The sequence below is a fragment of the Ambystoma mexicanum genome, chromosome 6q (genome assembly GCF_040938575.1).
Source record: "Ambystoma mexicanum isolate Mex_15411 chromosome 6q, UKY_AmexF1_1, whole genome shotgun sequence".
Taxonomy (NCBI): domain Eukaryota; kingdom Metazoa; phylum Chordata; class Amphibia; order Caudata; family Ambystomatidae; genus Ambystoma; species Ambystoma mexicanum.
The window spans coordinates 1,599,002,772-1,599,029,121 of NC_090937.1; the positions used below are offsets into that span (position 1 = coordinate 1,599,002,772).

Here is a 26,350-nt window from a genome sequence, read left to right on the forward strand (position 1 = left end):
AAGGGCAAGCTTTCGATTTGCTCTCGATTCGAGCCGTCTTTCTCCTCCTCTTGAACTGCCATGCTGAGTTAGCTCACTCGTCGTGCGGTCTGCCTTGCTCATATTGTGCTCTCATGCTCCACCTTCTATCCCTGGGAAAGGGCCGTCAGGTGTGTGTGATTTTGGTCAATTCCCGGGCTTTGCCTGACCCTTGTGGTGGGTAAATGGTTCTGGTTTTTGTCTGTCATCTTTTGTGGTGTGCAAAAGTGTTTGTGTCGGAAAAGGGGGGCGGGGGGTGTTTGTGTATCATATGGGGTAGGATGGGAAAAGGTGTTATAAGAAGGGTGATACCTCATCTCCCCCTTCAGTGTCCCACTTCCACTCCCTGTGGACCCCCCATTCAGGTGATCCTCCCACACTGGTCCACCCCCAGGAACTGGATCCAATAGCGATGGCCATGTCATGGCCACCTGGAGAAAAGATCCCCAGGAACTAGTTAGGGAGACACCTTCAGGTTTCTCACATGTGTCTGTATACATCACATAACGGATCCTAATTCTTTATGGGCCTTCAATTAGATGGAAACAATGAGCTCCCCCTCAAACTTTTTATAGGAATTAAAAGAGCCCAGATATGTAGAAGATGAACACACCTCAATTACAGTATGTTCTACATGGAGACCTGTTTTCAGTGGGCACCTTTTAGTAGAAAAGTGCAACACACAGTTTTTTTTGGGATTCAGCGTCAGGTAATTCTGCTTAGAGTACCTCATTAGGGCTATTCTGGGCGGTTTTTCCCTTTCAGCGTGTGATGCAAGATGATTATATCAACAGCGTAAGATATCATGAAAAGATGTTCAGTGCCCCACTTAGGAGGGAAATTGCTCCACCTGTTTAAGGCGCCTGGAAAATCAGCTATGTAGAGGTTAAAAGGTAGAGGGTCCGAAAGACATCACTGTTTTAATGCCCTATTTGTTTGTTTAAGACTAGTAAATTGACCCGTATACTCCAGGCGCACACAAACAACCGTATCTGAGCAGAACTGGCAGAGCATGTTCAGTAGACCTTAATCAATGCCCCAATTTTGTAATATTGACCATAATTCTGATCTATTCACGCTGTCAAAAGCTTAGCTGTAATTAACTGTAACGCTCACATGGTATCCACGGGGATGTCACTGAGCCGGTCCTGGCCTCTTACGACCTCGAACCCTTCCCTGGAGGCTGTTCGACTGGCGACTGGGCCTGAAACACCGGATTGGTAGAGTTTAACTCCCTATTGTTTCTGCGTGCTTGAACCCCTTCCTCCCCGGGGTCCAACCCTTCCCTTTGATTCACAGCTCACCTTGTTTTCTTGGATGGTGTGCTCTCCGTCCTGCTTTCAGCGCAGGGGCGTGTTGATTGATGCCGGCTCGTTGGTGCCTAGTTACTTCACTGGCGAGAGTCCGACTGATAAGTATAATAAGTCTTTGAACAGTTTTCTAACTTCGTTCCTTTCCTTCTTAGATGATGGCCAGCGTCCGGGGATGGCGGCGTGCCGCTCAGATGAGTGGCGCTGAAGGTGATTGAGAGCGCGATGCGCGATGCACCCTTTTCGTATTTGTATTGAACTGAGTTCTTTTTCTGTGTCTTTTAGGTGCCGCGACGTTGTCAGCGTGGATGCCGGTTATGAAGAACAAATGCCGTGAGTAAGCGCGGTATGCGGCACCTCTAGATGTTTCCACGCTAACCTGGAATGTCTCTTCCCCCTCGCAGATGGATGAGAAGTTCCAGAGACACAGTTCCCCCAGAGCGGCTGGGATTCAGGTAAGCATTTGAAGCTGGTACTGTATTTGAAAAAAAATAAGCGAAGAGCTGTAAAATGCTTACTAATGCCTTTTCTCTGTTTTTTTCCTCTTCATTAGGAAGCGGCGTGCCGGGATGGGAATGACACCGCTGAAGATGCCCGTAGAACAGAAGGAGCGTTGAATGATGGGCATCCGACCTCCCCATCTCCATTCAGCCCTATGGGGCAGAATTGGGATCGGGAGGCCCTTGATTCTGGCACCCGAAAATGGGCAAGAACCGGTTCCGCCAAGCTCGCCATGACCCGGTTCTTGCCCATTCGCGGGTGCTGGAAAAAATCAACTCTGGCGGCAGCCGTGCCCTTTACAAGAGCACAGCTACCGCCAGAGTTGTAATGAGGCCCAATATTTCTCTCTATATTACTTTTGTTCTGGGGTTTGCCTTACAAGCTGCATTTTCGGGAACCCTTGTGGCCGTCACTTCCCTTGAGGTATACCGAAGTGTTATCACACTGGTTCCTTCATAGCAGGCACTTGCTAACATAGAAGGATTTATAGCTTTTCAGTGGCTATTTCTTGTTTCAGCTCCCTGCTGGCTGCCCGTCTCATGATGATCCGCAGCTATTAACTTCAAGCTCTATTTCTTTGTCTCCCTTGTAATGTATGCATCTCACAGATGCCTCTGACTGTTTTCCACTCTATGCAAGTGCAGTACACAACCATTATGTTGAACTTTCCTGTGATCTCTTCAAGGCCATATGCAATTTGAGGTCAGTTCCTATGACATCATAAGGTCAAAGTACACATTACATAATTTCCTGTGATGTCATGCCCTGTCATTTTTTCATTGGGTCCAATTGATGTGACATCATTTCCTGTGATATCATCATTATGCCAATTACTATTTTTGAAACTTTAATATTCCTTCAGATTTTGGTTCATAGAATGTTGGCATGTATACAAGCAATAACATCCAAATGAGAGTGAGTTTACAGATTTGCAAACAAGTTTGTAATGACAAAACCGTGCTACAATCGCTGTAACGTTCAGCTACAGGGGTTACACAAGACTGCAGCCTCCCTGCACACTGTGGCGGGAAGGCGGAGACAATGACAGACACACCCACTGTACAGACAGCAACCGAGAGAAACGAAACTTAAAGTCCAACTTCCTCTATTTCGGACATCATGGCGGCCCGTGGTGAGTTCCAGGACCTAAAGGAGGAAGCCACTTGTTCTATCTGTTTGGAATTTTTCAAGGATCCGGTGACTATAGACTGTGGTCATAATTTCTGCCGTTCCTGCATCACTCAGTGCTGGGAGGGGTCGGAAGTGAAATGCCTCTGCCCCCAGTGCAGAGAGAACTCTCCTGGGAGATCCCTGCGACCAAACAGGCAACTGGGAAACATTGTGGAAATGGTAAAACGTATTAATCTGCCCACCGCGGTGAAATCACCGGCGAAGGCTCTGTGTGTGAAACACGAGGAAAAACTCAAGCTGTTCTGCGAAGAGGACCAGGAAATTATATGTCTGGTGTGTAGAGAGTCTACGCTTCATAAAACCCACTGCGTGAGCCCCATTGAGGAAGCTGCCCAAGGGTGCAAGGTATGTCTCTGCTGGGGGAGTGAGGTCTTTGTAGTGCACAGTGCGGGACGATTCGCTTCTAAGCGCTTGTGCGAAGTGAATGTTTTTATTTCCAGTGACAGTGGCGGCTGGCGAATTTGTAAAGCGGTGATGCATTTCCCCATGCAAGTCGGGAGTTAAGCAGCATCCTTCCCCTGAGAATTTCATTTTTTACACACACACATGCAGCTATAAACAATATAATAATTCATTTTATTTATTGTGTTTTAGTATAAAATGTTACACACATTTTCAACAGTAAATTAAAAACAAACAAATCAGAAATACATTTATATAGCAAGAAAGGTAAAATATCAAATACTAACTTTAGAATTTGAATTCATTTGCAGTTACATTTCCCTAGAATTAAGAGATACAAACAAACAAACAAACACTTAACCCCCTCGCCCCCCCCACACACACAATTTGCCTTCTGACTGCAAAGCCCAACCTCGGCTAAACCCATCATGCCCGAATCCTTTGGACCAAGGATCCTGGGTCCCCACCATAAAAAGGATAGAGGGAAAGTGTGATATTTCATGATACTCCACTCTGATTCGCTTGGGTAAAATTAGTTTACCAGGAGCATAACCTGTTCTCTAGTTAGCAAAGAAAGTACAACATCTATACTTCTGTTTGAAAGTTTTCTGTGCTAGCTACCAAAGGCTTCTCAGCAATCAGCCATACTCGGTATAGATTCAGGTGCAGTGATCTACTATCTGTATTAAGACCTCTCAGACAAAATTGCTTAGTCGGGATGTCTTCCAAATGGTGCACGTATTCACTGAGAAACCCTGTATAGGTTGCACCCAGTTTGGGGCAATTAGTTAGATCATCCAACACCCAGCGATTACAGCACATGCCACAGAATCTTTCTGTTCTACTTCCCACAACCGAGAGCACCGGCAGACTATTGATCCAAAGTAACAAGATGAAACGAAATACGTTTTTAGAAGGGCATATAGTTAGATATGGCCGCGGCTTTAGGAACCGATATGAAATTTCAGTGACAAAATTATAACTCTTCAGTGAGGATAAGTGTGACTAGTTCTTTCCCCGATACCATAGGACGATTTTGCTACCTATATCCCTCTAGAATTTGATCTTCTAGATAATAGTCCCAGTTAGGGTACCAGCCAAGTTCATCGAAGTATCTAAGTATTTTTAATTCAAACTTGGTCTTCCCTTCTTTTCGACTAGCATCTGAACAGGTAAGGTGCAACAAATGCGAATCGTAAACCCAGTTTACTCTGTAGGTAGAGATGTAGATGTTTTTTTCAGAACAGTCGCAGGTAGAGAAAGCAATCTCAGCTCTAGGCGAATTATCGCCATCTGAATACAGCTGGGTAGCCCCAGTATCTTGCACCAGAACTTTCCTTCAATCTGAAGAAGCCAATCTGTGGCCTAGGAACCATACTCTCCAGCCCATATAGTACAGCAGGATATAGACACTGTTTAAAGAGAATTCTCACCTCCTCAAGTGTGTATCCCCCTGTCTTTTTGATAAAACTACAAATTGCAGTTGACAATTGGGAGGCCTTCCTAATACGGCCGTCCTTACAAGAAATTTAGCCAGGCTTTATATTCATTTTTTTTGTATTATTCTTTGTATATGGTTTACAAAGAAACCTCTACAAACATCAATCACTATTTCAACACAGAAAAACAGAAAGTAAAAAAGAAAAACAGATATTCTTAAAATACATATGCACATAGCAGCAATAAACATGTACCTAGAAACATGATGAAACACACACAAAAGGAAACATTATACATTGAAAGATTCCTATATATGAATAAAAACATAAGCCAATTCACTACAGAGAATTGGCATATCAAAGCATGGCATCATTGATTCCAGGCCATCAGCATACTCTTCATCTTACGTGAAAACATACCTCAACTACGGGCATTTGTTGTGCAGTTGTACATTTCTAATAGAACCACATTTGTTAAGCAAAAGTTCACATCGTAGAAGCTATTTTAAAACTGCAGCTTACATTTTAAGATTAAATCACTCATTTGGACACATAGACACCTTTATGTTCAGCTGAAAAGCTACTCAAAACCTCAACCTCTCACTTATTTCCAAACAAGTTACACCACAGAAGGGCCAGCTAAGTATAATATACCCTGGCATGTGTGTATTAAACAGACTTTTATCCAGAAAACACATTGAAAAAGCCATCATTCACATAGAATCTGGTTCACTTTCATCAACAATTCTTCAATTTTAAAAGAAAATCTACTTAATGCCAATAACAACCGTGTGTTTTCCCCTCTTCTACGTCTTTTTCAGAATGAGGGTTGGGCTATAAGAGTTAACTCTGGATAATAGCAACCCAGCAACTCATAAGAACAGTTTTAGGGGGTCATTACGACCCTGGTGTTAAGGGTTTAACAGCGCCGTAAAAGATGTCAGCGCCGTTAAACCCTTAACGCCTGATTACGAGGTCCCTTTGCGGCTCCCGACCTTAACGACTGGTCTGGACCAACCGTTAAAGTAGGGACCCGCAAAGGGACTTCCGAGGTAATTACGGTACCGCAATTTGCAGTACCGTAATTACCGCCTTCCCCAGTCCCATTGAGCCCTATGGGGCAAAAATGGGAATGGGGAAGGGCCAATGGTAAATGGGGAATTACCACCCCGCCAACCTTGAAATGGGGCGGTATTTCCCCATTTACCATTGGCGGACTCGTTACAATACCGGCAGCAACCATGGTGCTAATAGCGCCATTGGTTACCGCCGGTGTTGTAATGAGGGCCTTAGTGTTTCTAGTTGGGTAGTTGAGAGACAAAATCGACATGATAGGTTATTATTACATATCATAGAAGAGAATCTAAGGTGAGCCCGCTCTAAGGTTGTAAATTGGTTTAATTTAAACCACTTATAAATTTGCCTTGCTTTTGCACATGGAAACTTCAGTATATAAATAGAGCGATCAAACCTATTTCTTTCGAATGAAGCATATTCAATGTAAGTCTTATATGTATATGTATGATTGGCGTTGATGGTCCTCATACAATGTAAATTTTACATTTGGAAGACCTAACGCTAGGTCTTCAACTGTGGTGTTTATTTGCGCAAGAATAGTCTTCATTTGAGCATTAAATGTGGCCATTCAGGAGACATTGTCATCCGACAGAAGCTCTTTGAGGTCCTGATACAATGAGTTCCGAGGTGGCACTAGCATTTTGGCATAGGATGATAGCTTACGCCATACATGTCTTACTGAAAGAGATAAAAGCCCCAATTCATACCGAATTATGGAGTTGGGTATTGCAAGCGCCAACCCTAATGTGAGTTTCCATAGCTGACCTTGTATCCTGTTCAAGGGCCTCATTACACGGATGGCGGTGGACCAAGGTGCTATTAGCACCTTGGTCCATGCCGGTAAAATACTGGCACCGCCTTGGTGGAAAGGGGAATTACCGCCCTATTCCAAGGTTGGCGGGGCGGTAATTCCCCTTTCCTCCATTGCCCTTCCCCATTCCCATTTTTGCCCCATAGGGCTCTATGGGAATGGGGAAGGCGCTAATTACGGTACCGCAAATTGCGGTACTGTAATTAGCTCCCTGGTCCCTTTGCGGGTTGGTTTTTAACGCCTGCAAAAAGCAGGTGTTAAATTCACCAACCCGCAAAGGGACCTCGTAGTAAGGCGGTAAGGGTTTACCGGTACCGGTAAAATACCGGTACCGGTAAACCCTTACCGCCTACCATGTAATGAGGCCCTTCATCTAAGTTCACTAAACATATATCCAGTCCAAACAATAAGGTCGGCTCCACCTTCAATAAATAAAAATCAATTACAGTTAACAAAGAAAATGTACTTTTTTTTTTTTTTTTAATTAAAATGTTTTGTTTGATTTTTACAAACTTTTCATTTAAAAATCCCTTACATTTACTCATATTTATTTCACAGTTTTTAGTTCATTAAGTCTCTTTCATAATTTCCATCCAAAATTTTATTATTGTGATAATAAGCCACTGGTCGTTTCCTTGTAACAAGGTAGCCCATCTTTCCTCAGTTGTCATTGCTTTTTTCGATATCTTGAAAGCGTCTTTGAATAGATCTCTTTTTTCTTTTAGCAGAGGACACACCATGATCAAGTGAAATAATGTTTCTATTGTTTGATCTCCTTTACAAAATCTACAGATTGGGGATGTATTATCTGTTTTGTTTATCATCGCTAAATAGTCTCTGGTTGGGAGTATATTCAATCTGAATCGTCGAAACAAATCACGGATCATTCTGTCTGGAAAGTGCATTAAATAACGCGGTAATTCGTTAAGAGCTCTTTTCTCGATGTCACATTTGAGATAACGTTTGTAGGTTGTTTGAATCTCTACAGTTTTTATCCAGTCGTTATTTTTTCATTTTCGTTTTGCCTGCTGTGGTCTCTTAATCAGCATGTCATCCGATATTTCTTCCATTTGCATGTTTATTTTTATATTCGTAGACCATGTAGAAAGAGCTGAAGTATGCATATCCAGATCCTTTCTTTTTAGAATTTCCAGTGATGGGATATTGTCATCTGAGATTATTTTCCTATAGAGATCCATCTGCTTCCATGTAACTATTGATTGGATCGACTGTAGTCCTAGTTCAAAACGTATCCTTGCAATAGGGAATGATTTTGGAAGAGCTAATGTTTTCCGCCAGTATAGCCCTTCAAGATAAGGCCAATTAACAACTTTCTGGTTTATTAAGGTTTCGCAAGCATACGTTATTATTGGGACTACCTTTTGTTTGTATAACAAAGTAGTTGCCTTTGCTGAGTAGGTTCCGTATTTCAAGTGAAAAAATCTGTCTTGTCTTGCCAATGATCTTATCTTGCTCTCTATATGATCACACCATTCTTTTTAATTTTTTGAAGCGTTTATCAAAACACCCAGGTATTTTATTGTTTTTATACAAGTGATTTCTTGACTTTCTAGCAAGATTTTTATAGGATGTTGAGTTTTCTTATTCTGCGTCAAGAGTTTCAATACCTTTGTTTTAGAAGTGTTGATTTGTAGATCATTTTCACACATATACATTTGTGTTTTGTCCAGGGTTTTTTGTAAGCCTTTTATGGTTTTGTCAAGTACGATGATATAATCAGCATAGATTAATGTTTGGATTGGCTCACTGTTAATCTTTGGTGGATTTACTGATGGATTTTGTATTTTATCTTCAAAGTCGTTCGTATAAAGATTGTATAAGCAGGCGGCCAGAGGACATCCTTGTTTCAACCCATTCTGGGTTGGAATGGATTCTGTCACTCTACCATCCTTTGTTAGACGAACTCTAACTGTTGTATTTGAATATAGTTGTATTATTGGATTCAAGATACAAGAAGGGCAACCCCATGATGTTAATTTCGTCCAAAGTTTACCCCTATTTACGGAGTCAAACGCCATTTTAAGATCTATGAAAATGGCATAGACTTGTTGTTTTTTTGCAATGGCTTCTGCTTTTACCATGTTCAGGAGCAATAGATTGACGTTGGTTCCAATCTTGGTCACAAAACCTGTTTGTCTTTTCGCTTGTCTTTTTTTAATTGCTGCCCAGTTGTTGAGTTGTTTTTGCAGATAGTTTGCGAAAAGTTTGCCCAGCGGATCAAGCAAGGCTATAGGTCTGTAATTACCAGGATTCTTTCGATCCCCTGTTTTGTATATTGGTACCAAAATTGCAACTGTCCAGGTTGTTGGAATTTCCCTTCTTTTTTCTATAAGAAGTAACAGATGGAAAAAGAATTTTGCCCATTCCTCTGGTCTTTCTTTGAGGGTTGCATTTGACAGGCCATCCGGGCCTGGTGCTCTAGATGAATTGAGGGCCTTGATTTGGTTGGTTATGTCATCAACGTCCCACTCAAAGTTCCAGATGCATTTGTCATTTCCTCTGTTGTTTGAATAATTTGATATTTTATTATTGTACACTTCTGCGAAGTGTGCGACCCATTTATGAGATTCCACTTCCTGTATAAGTGTTTGTTGTTTTGAACTTGCATTCATCATTGACCATAGATTTCTCGTATTTGTCTTTTGTAGGGCCTTCAAAATTGCTTCAGCATCACATTGTTTTATCATCGCCTTGTTTGCTTTTAGGAAATTCGAATATTTTTGTTTTTCTTTTTTCATTTGTATTTCAAAATCGGGTTGTTTGTTTTTTTTCAATTGCCGTAACCTCTTCTGGTGATCTTGTTTCATTTTCTTAATTTCAGGGTTATATTGATGATCATGGATGGTCTTTACATTAGACATGTATCTCGTTTGTTTCAGTTTATATTTTTCAAGTATCCATCCATAATTCAGTTTTACATGATCATTCAATGGGGCTTCTTGGAATGATGCAAGCAATTCTGGTACTTGATGGTTTCGAATTCTTAGTTTGTTTAGCCCATTAGATACTTCCAAGTCTGGTAAAATTATTTGTTCCACAATAGACTTTTCAGCTGCCCATGAGATTGAAACTTGATGGTGATCACTTGCACTATGTTGAATGTTTTTAGTTGCAATTATTGAATTTTGTAAGATTTCCGAGGCAAAGATGTAATCAATAATTGAGCTGGAGGTTTCACTAGTCCAAGTTGAGTATGGTAGTGCTGCCTCATTTGTAGGTTGCTCTGTTAAGGTAATGTTGCGAATTCTCATTTTGTTCATCCATTTGCATGCACGTGGCGACATTTGTTGTTCTGTGAGTTTCTGGCCTTTTTTGAAGAGATGGATATTGAGATCCCCTACTATGATGAATTCATTGTCGCTATTCAAAAGTGCGATGGCATCAATTTCGTCACAAATAGCATCTATTAATGCATTATCGCTGATTGCCATAGGGTTCCAGTATATGTTGAAGATTGAAATACAACAATTTTCCAAATGCTTGGTCACCTTGTTTTCGTTTGGTACAGAATTAAAGGCTGGCATACAGATGGTAATATATTGTGCCCACGGGTTGATGTTCTTTCTTGCCGTTATTGTCCAGGTAGCATGGATTTTTATTAGGGTTAGTAGTCCTGATGCTGGTCTGCCTAAAATCGAGGGTATTGCGGGGTTCAACCAAGTTATATATCCCTCACAAATTATCTCTTCAGTCAACCAAGTCTCTTGTAGACAAATTATTTCTGATTCCACAAGAGTGGTAGATGGATTTTCTAAAAGATGTTTATGGCCCCTTGTATTCCATGATGTAAGGGATATTTTGTTTATAGCAACTTCTTTAACCTTTGATTGTTATAGGTATGTTTTTTTGGTCATTTTAGATCGAGTGTCTCTTTCTCGTTCATATCTTTGTTTTGGAGAATGTGTGGTATTTCTCCATATTGGATTTCTAGTTGTTTCAATCATTGTATGTTTTTTTTTATTTTGGTCAAACAGAGCAATGTTCTTTGATTTTCTTTCGGCCATCATTCTCGTTACCATTATTTCTTCAGTTTTAAATCCAAGTTTTCCAAGCTGGTAATTTGCCTCTAGAACGCGTTGCATAATGTCTTCTGTGTAGAAGTCTATGTGTGCTTCTTCCATATGGTTTTTGTTCGGGAAGATTATGACTTCAATATCAGACGATCCAATTGTTTTAAGTTCAGGTATGACTTTGAATAAGCGTAAGATGTTAGCTCTGTTCACCATCACTGGCACTTCTTCGGATTGCATCGATGGAAATAATGCTACTCTATATGCATACGTAGTACTCAATGGGTTTTGAAATTTGGGTCTCGTGATTAGAGGACTCCCAGATGGAATTGGTTTGACAATGTGGTTTTTTGCACTTTTCTGCCTTTCAACAGATAACCAAGTTTCATCATCTGATATCATTGAGTAGGTGATGCTGAGGTTGTGGTCTTGTTCATCCGACCTTTGTGTTAGTGTTGAGGAGGATAGGGTTGTTTCATCACATTCATCAATCACTATCAAATCCTCATCTTGTTGATTCATGTAAATTGAATTATCCATCGACGATTCCTCACTAATCAGAGTCCCTGGCAGTAAATTCCTGCCTGAGGTCAAATTTGGTACATCAAGATTAATTTCTGCTAATAGGTCATCCAATGGTTCAGGTAGTGGTTGTTTGGCAATTTGTGGTATTATTTGCAGTGTACTTGACGTTGCCGGTTTGTTAGTAGAATCTTTGTGCACTAAGGTCTTAGATAGTTTTTGTTGATCAGTAGACTTTGTTTTTTCACCTAAGGATTTTTGAATCGTTTGTATTTTCCTCAAGAACGCACGTGATCCTGTTTGCGATTTCTTAATCGCTTTTCTATGTAAAGGCTTATTTGGAACATCGTGTGCTACCGTTCCTCGTTTAGATAGATCAAATATGTCAAAAGGTGGACACATCGATGGTTCATTAGTGGCTGTAACTATCGACTGTACGGTATTGTTTGTTTCAGCCGCATATGTTTGCATTTCATATTGTGTTGACTTGTTAATGTTTGCGCTGGTGATGATATTTTCTTCATCAGTTTGTGTTTCTTTTGTTATTGCTTGCGTTTGTGGTGTCATATAGAGCTGTTTCTTCCCTTTTTCATCTATTAGTTTTTTAGTTATAGTTGACACAGTTTCCATTAGGTTCTGTTTATCAATGCGGTCTACTCTTGCCATGTCGGCTAGGCGTGCTTGCCAAGTTCTGGATGTTTCAGCTTCATATTTTATTCGCTCTTGTATAGCGTTAGTGAAAGATTCGAACTGAGTTTGTTTCGTCATAATCATTGCTAGAAGTGTCACTTGATCTTTTGTTGCATCAACCATGGATTCCTGTATTTTCAAGAATGGAATCATTGCATTAGATAATACTGCGACCAGGGTGTTTTGTAAATCTAGCATTGTGGTGGGCAGTCTTTGTGGAGATTTAAATGAATCTCTCGTTGGCTCAGAGTATTCTAGGGTCCCTGTTCTTTGTCTATTTGCAAGATCAGCCGATTTTTCCATGGATGAATTAGATTTCTTCTGTCTTTCTCTGTGTAGTATTGGTGTTGATGTATTTATTTGATTCGTTTGTACTGGTGGACAAATTCCCTTGGGTACTTCATTTCTCTTTACTTGTGAATCCATTATTGCTTCTATTTCAGTGATATCAAGCGACAGCCGTGCAATCCTAATTGGTAGGATCTGCATATTGTTATCACAGATAGAGTTGGTAGGACAATAAGTTGATTGCCACTGTTGTTTTGCTAACCTTGCTCGCTCTTTGAGAGATGGTGTAAAGCAGGAATCTTGAAATCTGTTTTTTTGCGTTTTATTGTTTTCTGATTTCTTTTGGATTGGAGACAAAGTACGCGTTGTAAAATCTACTTCTAAGGTCTTCTCTTTGGATGTGATTTCGATAGGATGAATAGATATAATTTCCGCAGGATTTCCAGTTATAGAATGAATCTGTTCATCGATGTTATTGGTCAGAGGGTTCTGTGTCTTCAGAGCTTGATCAATCGTTGTATGTTTTATATCTCGTTTCTGGACAAGATTTACTTTGCTTTTAGCTGATCTAGACTTCTCCTCTATGGATAAAATGGCAGTAGGAGATTTGATACTGGCATGAGCTAAGGCTATAGATTCTTCAATTTTCTCTTGGAGTCTCGTACGAGGTTTAGTAGACTCCATCTTTAACTGTTATTGAAGACAACTAGTAAGTCAAATAACACCTCTATCAATTTTAGGGTACAAATGATGAACGCTTACCGGTTGATAACGCCGTCTCCAGCCACAGCAGCAGTTAACAGCGCGCCCTTTCCTCCACGCGGGCTTCACGCCGCAAGGGTCGCGCTGTTATGCTGAAATAGGATAGTCCAGGGGGCGTGTCTTCAAGATGTCACGTGACACGGGTCACGTGAGAGCAAAGTTCAACCTGCTTTGCGGGCCGCTCTCTTCAACTGCTGCCAGCTGATGGATGCAGGCAGACTCACGCGATGCGGAACGGCAACAATTTCAAAATAGACAAAGGTAAGAAGGGGGACTCCAAGGGGACTCCAGCCACAACAGCAGTTAACAGCGCGCCCTTTCCTCCACGCGGGCTTCACCTGCAAGAAAATGTACTACGTTTCTTAAATATGATTCTCATTTGTGAGAGGAAAGGACGAGCCTTTGCCTTTAGTCCCACTTTCCAAGATTTCACAGAGTTCGAGTCAGAGATATAGTAACCCAGATAACATAAAGAGTTAACTTGTTGAATGTTTAAGCCAGCTATGTTCCAATGGTATGATTTAATATGCTTTCTATTAGTAAATATGATGATGTTAGACTTCAAAGAATTTGCTTGAAGGTTGTGAATGTTAGCAAAATTATTAAATGCATTAAGCTTTAACTGAAGACCGAATGGGGTCCTATCAAGTAAGATAATATCATAGGCAAAGCACAACCAGTGCAGATGTAATTTTCCTAATCTCGCCGGATACATTGCAGAATCCATCCATAGTGTATACATATCACATATGTAAAGGTTAAACAATGTCGCAGCGAGATTACAGCCTTGCTTTACCCCTGTTGCAGTTGGAATAAGAGAAGTAAGCGCACCCTCTTGATTTACCCGCACTTGAAATTATGTATTCGTATGAAGGAGTGCCACTAACTGCTCTAGTCTACAAGGAAAGCTCAACTTCAACATCTTGGTCCACAGTAATTCTCTAATCACTGAGTCAAACTCAGATGACAGATCTAACGCGGCCAGATTTAATGGACCTGAGTTAGTCGATTTAGAGATTGAGAACAAGTGTGCTACAACCGTAGCATTAAGAGAAGTGCTCATATGTTTTCGAAAGCCAACTTGGAATTTTGAGTAGACATCATGTTCGACAATAAAGCTCTCAAGGTGTCTAAGAAGAAGAATGGCAAAAACCTTTGCAGCCGAGTCCATAAGGGCGATTAGTCTGAAATTGCCCGGATTGTGTGGGTCTCCCTTCTTATGGATTGGAATGATAATACCATTCTGCCAAGAAGATGGAATATTACTCGAACAAAGAATATAATCAAATTTGCTAAAAAGGATGGCTGCCCAAAATTGTGGGTCAGATTTTATAATACAGGGAGGAATTCCATCCGGTCCCACCTTGGACGTTTTCAATCGCCCAAAGGATATCTTCGATTGAAAATGAAAAGTGGTCTGTATACATAGAATGTAATATCCCAGAATCACAATCTTTAAATAACGAAGGTAAATAACATTTAGCTTCAATGTATGAGTGCCATCCATTGGCAGAAATGGAAGAAGATAAGTTGAAACTATCAGTTTGTGCAGTGTCTCTTAAAATGGACCATATGTTGCGGACAACTCTCTTACATTTTAAAGTCAACATTCTTGATTTTCAGCCAATGAATCTGATGTTTAAAAATGTTCAAATGTTTGCTATAGGTCTGAGCAATACAGTGTTTCATCAGCATATATTTTGAATATGTCAGGTTCAACTTGAGTAAGGCTTTGAGAGCATAGTTCCTAGTATGTTTATAATGAGCAATTGTAGCATTATAAGGATGGTTATGAGTCATATAAGAGTTCTAAGCTACACGGCTCAGCTCATATAAGTGAGTTTTAATTATATATGTATTACAGCTCTCTTTCTTCCGGATTTAAGCATAACTAATGGTGTTCATGGTCCCGGCAAACATCTCTGTTGACTAAGTAGGTAAACTCTCTGCATAGCCTAGGATGTTACTGCACAGAGAGCAACCTTCGCTCAGTCTGGATGAGCGCCAAGTTTGCATCACAAGAAAGAAGTTCAATTTCCAAATTAATTCGTAACGTAATAGGGCAATGGTCGCTGATCGTGGTTGCACAGATAAGCGCGGGCTCGACCATCCCAAGCAAATTAGCAGAGACAAAAAACACGTCTGACTAGGGGAACCACACTAGAAGTCCAGTGGTCCAATTATTGGACCCATAGTTCACCTCTACACCGGGGGTTAGAGCATGGACTCACCACAGTGTAAGTCTGGGCTATGGAGGTTGACTTATTACATACAGAATTAAAGTCCCCACCAAGAATAATGTAGTAATCAGGGTTGTTGAGGACAGCAGCTTCCAGTACTGTGTCAAGTTTATCAAAGAAATCATCAAGAGTACATTTTAAGGGATTTAAATAAATGCACATGATTAAAAATGTCAATGCAGGTGCATTATACTGAAAGTACTCAATTGCCAAGATTTCGTTCGCACAAGATATCAACAAGGATTGCGCGTGCACTTTGTTATTCACTAAAACAGCCAGTCCACCAGAGGGCCTCCCGAACGCTCCTACCGTGGCAGGGGGGCAACAAGTGGTAAAACCATCTACACCAAAGGACTTGGTGCACATGGTTTCTTGAATGACAAGTATTAAAGGTAACTCATCATTAGAAAGAGAGCCAAGCCAAAATGTGAGATTAACACAACCACAGCAGTTCCATGAAGGGATTTTTAGTGGACAGCTACGCGTGCTTGGAGGTTTTCGCAATTTCAGATATCATGGTTAGCAAAGGAGCAAGCCAATATAAACTAGCGGTATTTGCCACCAATGCGGTCAGTTGAGGTATAACATCACTGTTTGGTTGAGACACCTCAGATTATTATTAATAATTTCAGGGATTGGGGCCAAAATGGGGAGCTCTGCATCTAAGAAATCATTGGCTTCTTCCACCGAATGAAACAGTCAAAGAGATAGGGCCTCATCACGAGTTTGGCGGTAACCCTTAAAATCGGCAGTAACGCTATCAGCGCCAAATTTAAGGGTCCGTCTGATCACGAGTACAAATACTGCCGGCGCCATTACAGCCGGCGCAAGTACACCGGCTGTAAAAGCGCCAGCTGTAAAAGCGCCAGTATCTATTCGCGCTAAAACATAGCAATCACGAGTCCGGCGTAGGCGCTATTAGCGCCAATAAAAGCGGCAGAAAATACCCCCAGCAAAATGCTGGAGGTAAAAGAACACAGGGCACAGCAATAAGGGCCCAGGTGAAACCAATGCAAATCAGAGGCCTACAAAGGACCCACCCATGCACAACACACCCTCCCCAACACCATTACACCAGCAGGAGCAAGGAGGAGACAGCAATAAGGGCCCAGGTGAAACCAATGCAAATCTGAGGCCTACAAAGGACCCACCCATGCACAACACACCCTCCCCAACACCATTACACCAGCTGGAGCAGGGAGGAGACAGCAATAAGGGCCCAGGTGAAACCAATGCAAATCAGAGGCCTACAAAGGACCCACCCATGCACAACACACCCTCCCCAACACCATTACACCAGCAGGAGCAGGGAGGAGACAGCAGGTGAAACCAATGCAAATCAGAGGCCTACAAAGGACCCACCCATGCACAACACACCCTCCCCAACACCATTACACTAGCAGGAGCAGGGAGGAGACAGCAATAAGGGCCCAGGTAAAACCAATGCAAATCAGAGGCCTACAAAGGACCCACCCATGCACAACACACCCTCCCCAACACCATTACACCAGCTGGAGCAGGGAGGAGACAGCAATAAGGGCCCAGGTGAAACCAATGCAAATCAGAGGCCTACAAAGGACCCACCCATGCACAACACACCCTCCCCAACACCATTACACCAGCAGGAGCAGGGAGGAGACAGCAGGTGAAACCAATGCAAATCAGAGGCCTACAAAGGACCCACCCATGCGCAACACACCCTCCCCAACACCATTACACTAGCAGGAGCAGGGAGGAGACAGCAATAAGGGCCCAGGTAAAACCAATGCAAATCAGAGGCCTAGAAAAGACCCACAAATGCACAACACACACTTCCAAACACCATGCTGCCTTTTGGAGCCGGGAGCCTTGATGTGGACATTTACCTGCTGCGCCTGGAGCTACAGAGGCCAGCCAACCAGGCCAGAGCCCTGGGAGCGCAGGGGGTGGTGGGGATGAGGAGAAGGAGGAGGGGATCAGCACCAGCAAGGCAGCCATCCATCCCCAGGCACAGGCCAACATCCTGGGCCCTGACTGATGGCCAGTTGGTGACCGAATATAGGCTGGACAGGGCAACCATCACCCAGTTGCTGGACACAATCCAGGCTGACATCGGCAGCCGTATAGCCATCAGCACAGCAGTACCCCCGCTTGTGAAGCTTTTGTCCGTGCTACAATTCCTCGGGACTGGCAGCTACCAACACACCGTTGCCATGATGCACGGCATGGCCCAGTCCACCTTCAGTGCCATGCTGGGACAGGTGCTTGATGCACTGTTGATCCATGTGAATGAGCACATTGCATTGCCAGCCACACAGGCACAGGTGAACCAGCAGAAGGGTCAATTCCATGCCATTGCCCAAGTTCTGAATGTAATAGCAGCCCTGGACTGCACACATGTAGCACTCGTACCACCCCAGGCACATGAGGCAGCCTGCAGAAACCGGAAAAATTACCATTCCCTGAATGTGCAGATGACATGTAGCCCTGACCTCACCTTCAGCCACTGCTGTGCTCGCTACCCAGGATCCACCCACGACTCCATGCTCCTCCGCAACAGTACCCTGCCAGCGTACATGGAAAGGCACCGAGGCCAAAACACATGGATGCTGGGTGAGTACAAATGTAGTCCGTAATGCATGTTGAATTACATCTGATGGGGCTGGTCATACACAGTGAAATCCCTGCATGGCAATAGGCAGCACCATCACTGCAGCATTTCCATGCATGTACCTTGCACGAGAACCCTTGGACATGTCCAACACAGCAGAACACACCCAGTCAGGATGTCAAAGGCATGTGGCAGCACAGTCACATATGGAAGGCCTACTACCACAAAGCCTCCTGTGTGTGTTGCAGTATAGCTTCCCACCCTGACACAGTACAGACATCCCACCCTGGCCACCCGACAGTCATGTCAATGTTACTCAAAGGTCGGCACATCCACAAAAGCACTACACAAAAGTAGTCTGATTAACGACAATGTACATCCCTGAAACACTGACCCCTGATTGGCCAATCACATGCCTGGAGAACAGTACATAATAGTGGCAACCAGCAAATGCAACAGCAGCCAAAGGGAATGCCAATGACACATGGGCTAACCACATGTCGCATGCACAAGCAGATGGAAGGTTCCCCTCCTCCAGTGACAAGGGACAGAGTACTGTTACATTTAGAAAAAGAGGCATAGCAAGTTGTGAGTACTCCATTGATTCAATGCTGCTCCTAGCACAGCACACTCCACAATGTAAGTGATCAAATGATAAGTAGGCCACATGTAATACATGAGTGTGATGCACATAACAAATACATAGATACACATTTGTATGGCAACCTCACACCATGCATGTCCTGGTAGTCAAAGGTTGGATGCCAACATAGCGATGAGATGGCATGACCTTCTCGACACAAACTTGATCCTGCTGACAATGTCACTGATGACTGAGCCTTGTGCACCCACTGAACCTACCTTGTCCCCATACCTGCTTTCTCTCCCCTGCAGGTGATTCTGGATATCCCCAGTACACATGGCTCATGACCCCTGTGCGTCACCCACACACTGCAGCTGAGCGGGCATACAACATTGCCCATGGACGTACACGCATCTGCGTGGAGAGGGCATTTGGACTGTTGAAGGCACGCTTCCGGTGCCTAGACCATACGGGAGGGGCATTGATGTATGCACCTGAAAAAGTTGGAAAAATTGTACTTACAAGTGCCATGCTTCACATTTGCTGTCGCAGGAATGTGCCACTGCCCCCGATGTTCAAGTGCAGCCACCTGAGGATGGGAGTGAAGATGATGATGTGCCAGAAGGTGTTGCACGTGCACACAGGAATGGGCTGAGGGAGGGGAGGTTGGCCAGACAGGGCTTGATAGAGAATTTCTTTTGATACGGGTGATGGCTACATTTTGCACATGTCACTTGAACATTAAAGAGCACTTAATCACAATGACAACTGTCCATGCTTTGTATGAATTTTAAACGTGATTTATTCAAAAATTGTCTCTCCCTCTCCCCCCAGTGAATACCCAGCACACAATCCCCCCTCCCCCCAGTAAACACCCAGCACACAATCCCCCCCGTGAACACCCAGCACACAATCCCCCCTCCCCCCAGTGAACACCCAGTACACAATCACCCCTGCCCCCAGTGAACACCCAGCACACAATCCCCCCTCCCCCAGTGAACTCCCAGCACACAATCCCCCCTTCCCCGGTCAACTCCCCACAACAGTGCTGGTAGCTGCATGTTCTCAGGGCACCCACAACAATGCCATGTCCAACTATGATGGTAGCGGGCGCTTTCCATGTCCTGGAACCTCGTCTGTTTTTTTTCCTCCCCACACCCCCTCGAGCACTATCTGAAATGTCGTCAGGCCTAGTATGATAGTAGCTTGTTTTGTTCCCCCCCTCCCTTCCTGCACCCCTCTGTCTCACCTTTTGTTTTCTGCGGCTCTACGAGAAATGTCGTCAGGCCTAGCATGGTAGTCGCATGTCTATTTCCATTTCCTTCCCACTCTCCCCCTCCCTCCTTATCTATGTCTTAGCTCTTGTACTATCTGAAATGTTGTCAGGCCGAGTACGATAGTTAATTTCACATCCTTACTGTTCATGGCCTGTAAGAATGTCATTGTATTTTCCCTTGTTCCCTCCCTTGCCTTGAAGCGCTTTGAAACACATTGTGTATAGGCGCTATATAAATAAACTATCATATCATATCAGATCATATCTGGCCACTCTGGTGTGCGGGATCTCAAGTGGCGCAATGAACGGCGCCTAGGTGAAGGCTCAATGGATCCTTCTGTGGGTGTAGTGGAGGTTGTTGGGACTGACCCGGTTGCCTGCAGATGCTGATGGAGAAGGTTGTTCGCTTCCCTTGTCTGCTCAGCGAGTGCAGATACTGCCTCGCACAACTCCCGTACCCTTTGGCCAAAACCTGTCTGGGCTGAGGTGCATTGCTCCACCACTCTCCGTGTGCGCGCGTTGTCTCGGGCAATGTGCTTGCAGCCATGCCGTATGGACGCGCTGATGGCCTTGATGTGCCGGCTGTGCACTTTGGCCATGGATTCCACTTTTGCCTGTTTGGCCTCAATTATGTCCAGACGTCCCAACACAGCTGCTCCCGTGACGAAAGGTACCCCTGGTGTGGCAGGTACCGGCCTGCCACTTGTGCGCTGTTGGGGGGGGCTGCATGGGGACATGTTAGCGGGTTGGATGGGGCTGCCGGGCTCTGAGTGGCGGTCTTCAGGGCTGCCATATCATGGTGTGTCTGCATCTGGCTCTGGTGTGCTGACACGACGCACATGCACACGTGGGGTTTGTGCTCCCTGTGTGACTGGCCCTGGGGTCCCCTGTGGTGTGCCCATCCCTTCGGTGTCGCTGCGTCCGGGGGAATGCAAATGTCCTGCCTGATGAGCAGCTGGAGATGTCAGTCCCACATCGGGCTCTGACCCACAGGTGACTCCCTCTGCATCGGAAGTCTGCATGGTGGCTTGGGGTGAGCTAGGCACTGACAACCTGCGGCCATGTGGGTGCTGCAGCGGTCTGGTTGGGCTGCGGTGTGGTGATGTGGGATGGGTCCGGCGTCGGTTCCCTTCCGCGCGGCCCCTTTGCGGGGTGGTGGTGCTGGTCGAGGTACGCTGACTCGGGCGCTGTGATGGAGTGGCCTCCTCACCGTCATCCCGTGAAGTTCGCTGTGTGCCTGTGGGGTACATAGGATGTGGATTGAGTTCAAGGCAACCTACATAAGTATCAAGCAGTTCATGCCATCAAGTGGGATTGTAGGCAGTAGCAATTATGCATGGCACTTGCATTTTGTTCAATCCCCATGTAGTGATTGGTGGAATGTGTGAGTGTGGAGGAACACTCCATGGAAATGTTTGTGTGCCATCATCACATGCGAGATTGGGATGCACCATGCTCAAGGTCCTGGGGGTGTATTCATGCACTCTACGTAGCTGTCCCATGGCTATGGATGTCTGTCCCCTGCCCCTTGTATTGATGCACTGCACGTGCATGGGAGTCTAGGCGGCACTACGGTTCAGTGGTTCAAGGGCTCAGTTATGGGTGTCTGCAGTGCCTCACACACATTTCATCACATTCATTCACTCAGGGTCTGCATGTGTGGTCCTTTCAGATGCATGTGTTTGGGGTGGGACTCACCTGCAGTCGGCTCGATACCAGTGCCTGCCTCCGCTCCACCTATTCCCTCTATGGTGCCCATGACGATTAGGGCAGTCATCTTCTCCTCCCAGGGTGTGAGTTTGGGTGGTCGTGGTGGTGGCCCTCCTCCAGTGCCCCTGCTTGCACTCCTGTGCTGTGAGAGTATGCCGCGGACTCTCACACGCAAGTCATTGAGGCACTTACGATAGTCCTCGCCATCCCGGGGCACGCGTCCCACTGCAGACACCCTTTGGCTGATGTTCCGCCAGATCTGTGCACGACGCTGCCCACTTGTCTTGCGCTGCTGCAGTTCATCATGGTGGATCTCTGCCTCCTCCACCAGTACAGTCCTGGTCACTAAATTTTGGTTTTCTGACCCTGTCCAGGGCTGACTTGCCCCTAGTGCGCGCCTGTGACATAATTCAATCTTCCCAGGGGTGGATGGCTTGCAGGGACTGTGATATCCGATGGATTGTGATTTCCAAGATGGCCGCCGATTTATTTCCTGTTCCGGCGGTGACGTGTTTCCAGCGCGCTATTAGCGCAGTATGGCGGTAGCGCACGGTGCGCTGGTTTTATGGGTTTTTGGGCCTTTTTCCCGTCGAGTGCTATTTGCGCTACTGCCATGTCCCTGTGCGCGTGCACGCAAACTCGTGATCTGGCAGACTATCCGCCGGGGGGCTTGGCGTTATCGCTAATAACGCTCGACGGGAAAACCGCTGCATTACTATCCAACTTGTGATGAGGCCCATAGTCCTCTCAGTACAATGTCTGCTCTGTGGTTCCACAGTAATTTCATAATAATATTATCCGGTAATTGTTATGATTAGATAGACAAATCCACTCTATATCATCTGAATGCAAGGTCTGCAATTGCAGACTATGTTTGAATGTATTAAATATAAAAGATTGATTAATTCTTTGTTGACCATTTTTACCAGGGTCACTTGTTCATCCCAATATGTTAGGAGTGTCCATAGAGACCTCAGTTAAGAGCACTATTTTCCATTATAGGATCGGGCAAGAGGTCACCAATCTGCATGGCATTATTAGTGGAAACTTCCTGCGATGTTTGAATGGCTTGATGGGGGCCACTATTAGAGCTAACTTGGTGGACCTGTTGCTCTAAAGATTGATGCAGAGTCGTATTGATCACTGCAGCTAGATTCAAGGCTCCTTTATTTGTGGCCCAATTTTTTTAGTGCATATTATCGGATAATATTGTGACAATTGGCTTTGATTGGTGTTTGCACTGGGCAATGATTTAAGTATCGGAGGTAAAGATACCGCAGGCACCAAGGCTGAATCAGCACTGCAATTATCACCAATTCTAGATGGTAAAGAGAGATCAATCGCTACATTATTACTTGGAGCGTCAATTTTATTGTTATTTTCTTATATATTTTTTTTCCGTATTTTTTTTACATATTTTCTCCTGTTTTATCCATGTTCAATAATATTTTGGATTCTTTATTTAATTGTTCCAGGTCCATAATTTCGTCAACCTTAGAGGTGTAACATAAGTGGTTAGTATTCAAATTATTTCCATGGATTTTAATATCAGGTTATATTTGTTTCGACTCCTAGGTACTTATATTCATTCACGTAGCCAATAACTTCCTCATTTATTATCAAACATGGCCGAAGGTGGGCTTTTAGCTGAGAATTGCATCTATTTCGTTTTGGCCATGTTTTTATTTCCAAAGAGTTAAGCTCTGCGTATTTCCAACGAGCTTTATGATATGGCTCAGGCCAAAAATGTATGGTCTAACAAGACCAGGACATCAGCGTAAGTAATAACCTGACAATGCTCACTGCAGAGCTTAGGCAGACAACTTGCTATCCCAGCCAAAGTCCATGCTAAATAAGCCAGGTAAAGATTAAAGAGTAGCAGAGCTAAGGAGCAACCCTGTTTGACCCCTTTAACTTGTGGAATAGGTGCAGTCATTTGGGCTCATTTGGGACTGGGTTCCGGAAACGGTAACAGCCTTTGCCGGTATCCTGGAGGCTCTACCGCCAGGATACCGGCAAGGTTGTAATGAGGCCCATAGTGCCTTTTCCATCCAACCTTACCCTTACTGTGTTGTTAGTGTGGAGCAGTTTTACAAAATACAATAGGTATTTACAATAGATCTCTTGGACAACCCATTTGCTTCAGTTTAGTCCAGAGTCTCCCCCTGTCGACTGAGTCGAACGCGGAACTAAAGTCCACAAACAATTGATAAAGGCTTGGGGCTCCTTTTGGCCAGGTTCTTTCAGTCAAATGATCCATTAACTTGAGGCAATGGGATGTTGAGTACCCGGGCCTGAAGCCACATTGAAACCTGTCCAGAATTTCCGCCCTATCAACCCAAGTCTGCAAGCCCTTCAATAGGAAAGTTGAGAAAATGTTCCCTGTACTATCTAACATGGATAGCATACGTTAGTTGCACAGGGTTAGGGGGAGCCCCTCTTCAGCACCTGTATCAGAAAAGCCTCACACCAGGATGAAGGAATGTAACCCTCCAATAAGATTTTATCAAATAGAATTTTTAACAGGGATGCCCAGAAAGCGATGTCTTGTTTTAAAACTGTTTGCGAGGACATCCGGGCCAGGCTCCAGAGATGGTTTCAATCTGGAGATCCTGGTTTTCAATAGCTCCACCTCTACAATGAGTGGGGAGCCTTCTGCTAAAATTAGCGAGATGTCCTCCCGCCTGGATAGATCTTAGGCTGTCCATGAGGTGTGCTCTCCATGTTTCTTCGTTAATGGGGTTCAAGATCCTTCTTTTTTTTCCATTTGGCCTTCCACAGTAGGGACCATAGATCTCTGGTATTGCCAGGTTTTAGGGCATTCATAAACAAAAATATATACATGTGTTCAGTGAATCAACATTAATTGAAGTGGCATTAAGTTGATCATTTAACACATAACAATTAGCAAGTGTCGGAAGAGCTATTCACCTTATTTTATCTTATTTCTTATATTGTGCATTTGTTAGGCGCTTTATATAGCAGAATTGTGTTTTAAAGTGCCAGTGGGGGCTGATGTTGACTGGGAAGAAGGGCCTGGAATCCTGTGAGATTCATGAGGCAATGGGGTGATGGAAAGGGAAGGGAACGAGCTAGAGCTCAGCAGAGTTTTGAGCAATTTAAGTAACTTAAGGAGTTCCGGCTCAAGTCTGAGAGGGGCAAGGATGCAGTTCCAGAGGGTGGCGCCACCTGAGGAGAGAGACCTGCCCCACTCTCTGCTTGGAAAAGCATTTGACAGTCAAGGAGTTGGAGGAGCATAGGGCTCCATCAGGGGAGTATTTGGGATGGGAAAGTTAGAGATAGCTTGGTCCCAGGCATCAGAATGCCTTGTGGATGATGCAGAGGGTCTTGAATTTGATCCTTGCAGCCACCGGGAGCCAGTGAAGAGATTTTAGGGCTAGAGCAGGGGTCTGCAACCTGTGGCTCTCCAGATGTTTCGGACTACAACTCCCATGATCTCCTGACATTGACTATGCTGTACAGGCCGGATGGGAATGGTAGTCCAAACACATCTGGGAGCCAAAGGTTGCAGACCCCTGGGCTAGAGAGATACGGTCCCAGGGCTTGAGGCCAAGGATAAATCTTGCAGCACTGTTCTGGATTAGCTGGAGAGGGCATAGGGCGGAAAGAGAGAGATTGAGAAAGGGACTGTTGCAGTAGTCCAGCCTGGAGAGGACCAAAGCTCTGGAGACATTGAGCTTCTCGGGGAAGGTGAGGAAAGGAAGGATGCCTCTGATGAGGTGGAACTGGAAGTTGGACTTCTTAGTAAGATCCATGATGTGAGGGGTGAAGTAGAGAGCATAATAGAAGAAGACCCCAAGGTTTTTGGCCTCACAGGATGGTTGGGGTAGAGGACCCAAATAGGGTGTCTAAAGGGTAGGGGGAAAAGAGGGTGCAGGTGTCCCAGTGAGAATGATCTCTGTCTTACTGGCATTGAGACAGAGATCGTTAGCTGGACAGCAATCCTGAATGGTGGACAGACAGTCAGGGATCAGAGAGGATGGAGAGGCGGTAGTAGAGGGAAGTTTGAAGGAAAGCTCTGTGTCATCGGCATAACACTGGAAATGAGGAGAGAAGGAGGAAATCAAGTGAGCAAAAGAGGATAGATAGATATTGAAGAGCCATGGCGATAGGATAGAGCGCAGGGGGATGTCACCGGTAGAAGGTTAGGTGGTGGAGAAGAATGGACTCAGTTGCAGCTGGGTTGGATGGTTAGTGAGGAAAGAGGTCCGCCAATCCAGTCCCTGGTTAGTGATGCATAGGATGTCACAGAGTCATTTTATGAGGAATAATGGTTGACAGTGTCACAGGCAGATGAGAGATCAAGGTGAATGAGAACAGAGGGAGAGTTGGAGGCGAGATTTGCGAGCATGGTTTAACGGGTGTTAAGTTTCCATGTCTCTGGATGCATAGAATCCAGATTGATGGTCATGAAGGCAACCAACAAGATCAGTGTGGAGGGTCATTTGTGGGAGGACCAGTTTCTTCCAGAGTTTATCCAGGAAGGGGGTAGTGGAACTAGAGCGATACTTAGCCGGGCAGGAAGGGTTAGCAGGCATCTTTTTAAAGAGAGCATGCACAAAGGAGTGCTTGAGGGATAGAGTGAAAGAGCCAGTCGTAAAGGAGTGGTTACAGAAGTCAGAAAGACCAGGGGTGAGAGAGGAGATGTTGTCCTAATGGTTCTGGAAGAGCTCGGGAGCACCTGGAGGAGACCTCCATAGAGCGGACCACTGTAGCAACCTCAGCCAGTTATATGGGCAGGGGGGAGGTAAGGGAGGGAGGTGAAGTGAGGGGGGCCAAGGGAGGCAGGGGAGCAGGCGCAGGAGTGAAGACAGGGGTGGAGGAGAGGGAGGACACAATGTCCTGGGTTTTAGATGTGAAGTCAGAGGCAAACACGATGCAGAGGTCC

General features: G+C 44.6%; 1 protein-coding gene across 4 annotated transcripts in view; it reads left to right on the plus strand.

Annotated features, from left to right (window-relative positions):
- The first annotated feature begins 2,907 nt into the window (after positions 1–2,907).
- LOC138516883 (E3 ubiquitin-protein ligase TRIM39-like) overlaps positions 2,908–26,350 on the plus strand; it is a 364,781-nt gene continuing 341,338 nt past the window's right edge. For 2 of the 4 annotated variants that reach the window (XM_069632331.1, XM_069632332.1), the window contains exon 1: positions 2,910–3,365. In XM_069632331.1, coding sequence (XP_069488432.1) covers positions 2,949–3,365 — 417 coding nt within the window. In that variant the 5' untranslated portion in view covers positions 2,910–2,948. Of the gene's footprint in view, positions 3,366–26,350 lie in introns of all 4 variants that reach the window. The other 2 variants (XM_069632333.1, XM_069632330.1) reach the window with 2 other exon arrangements.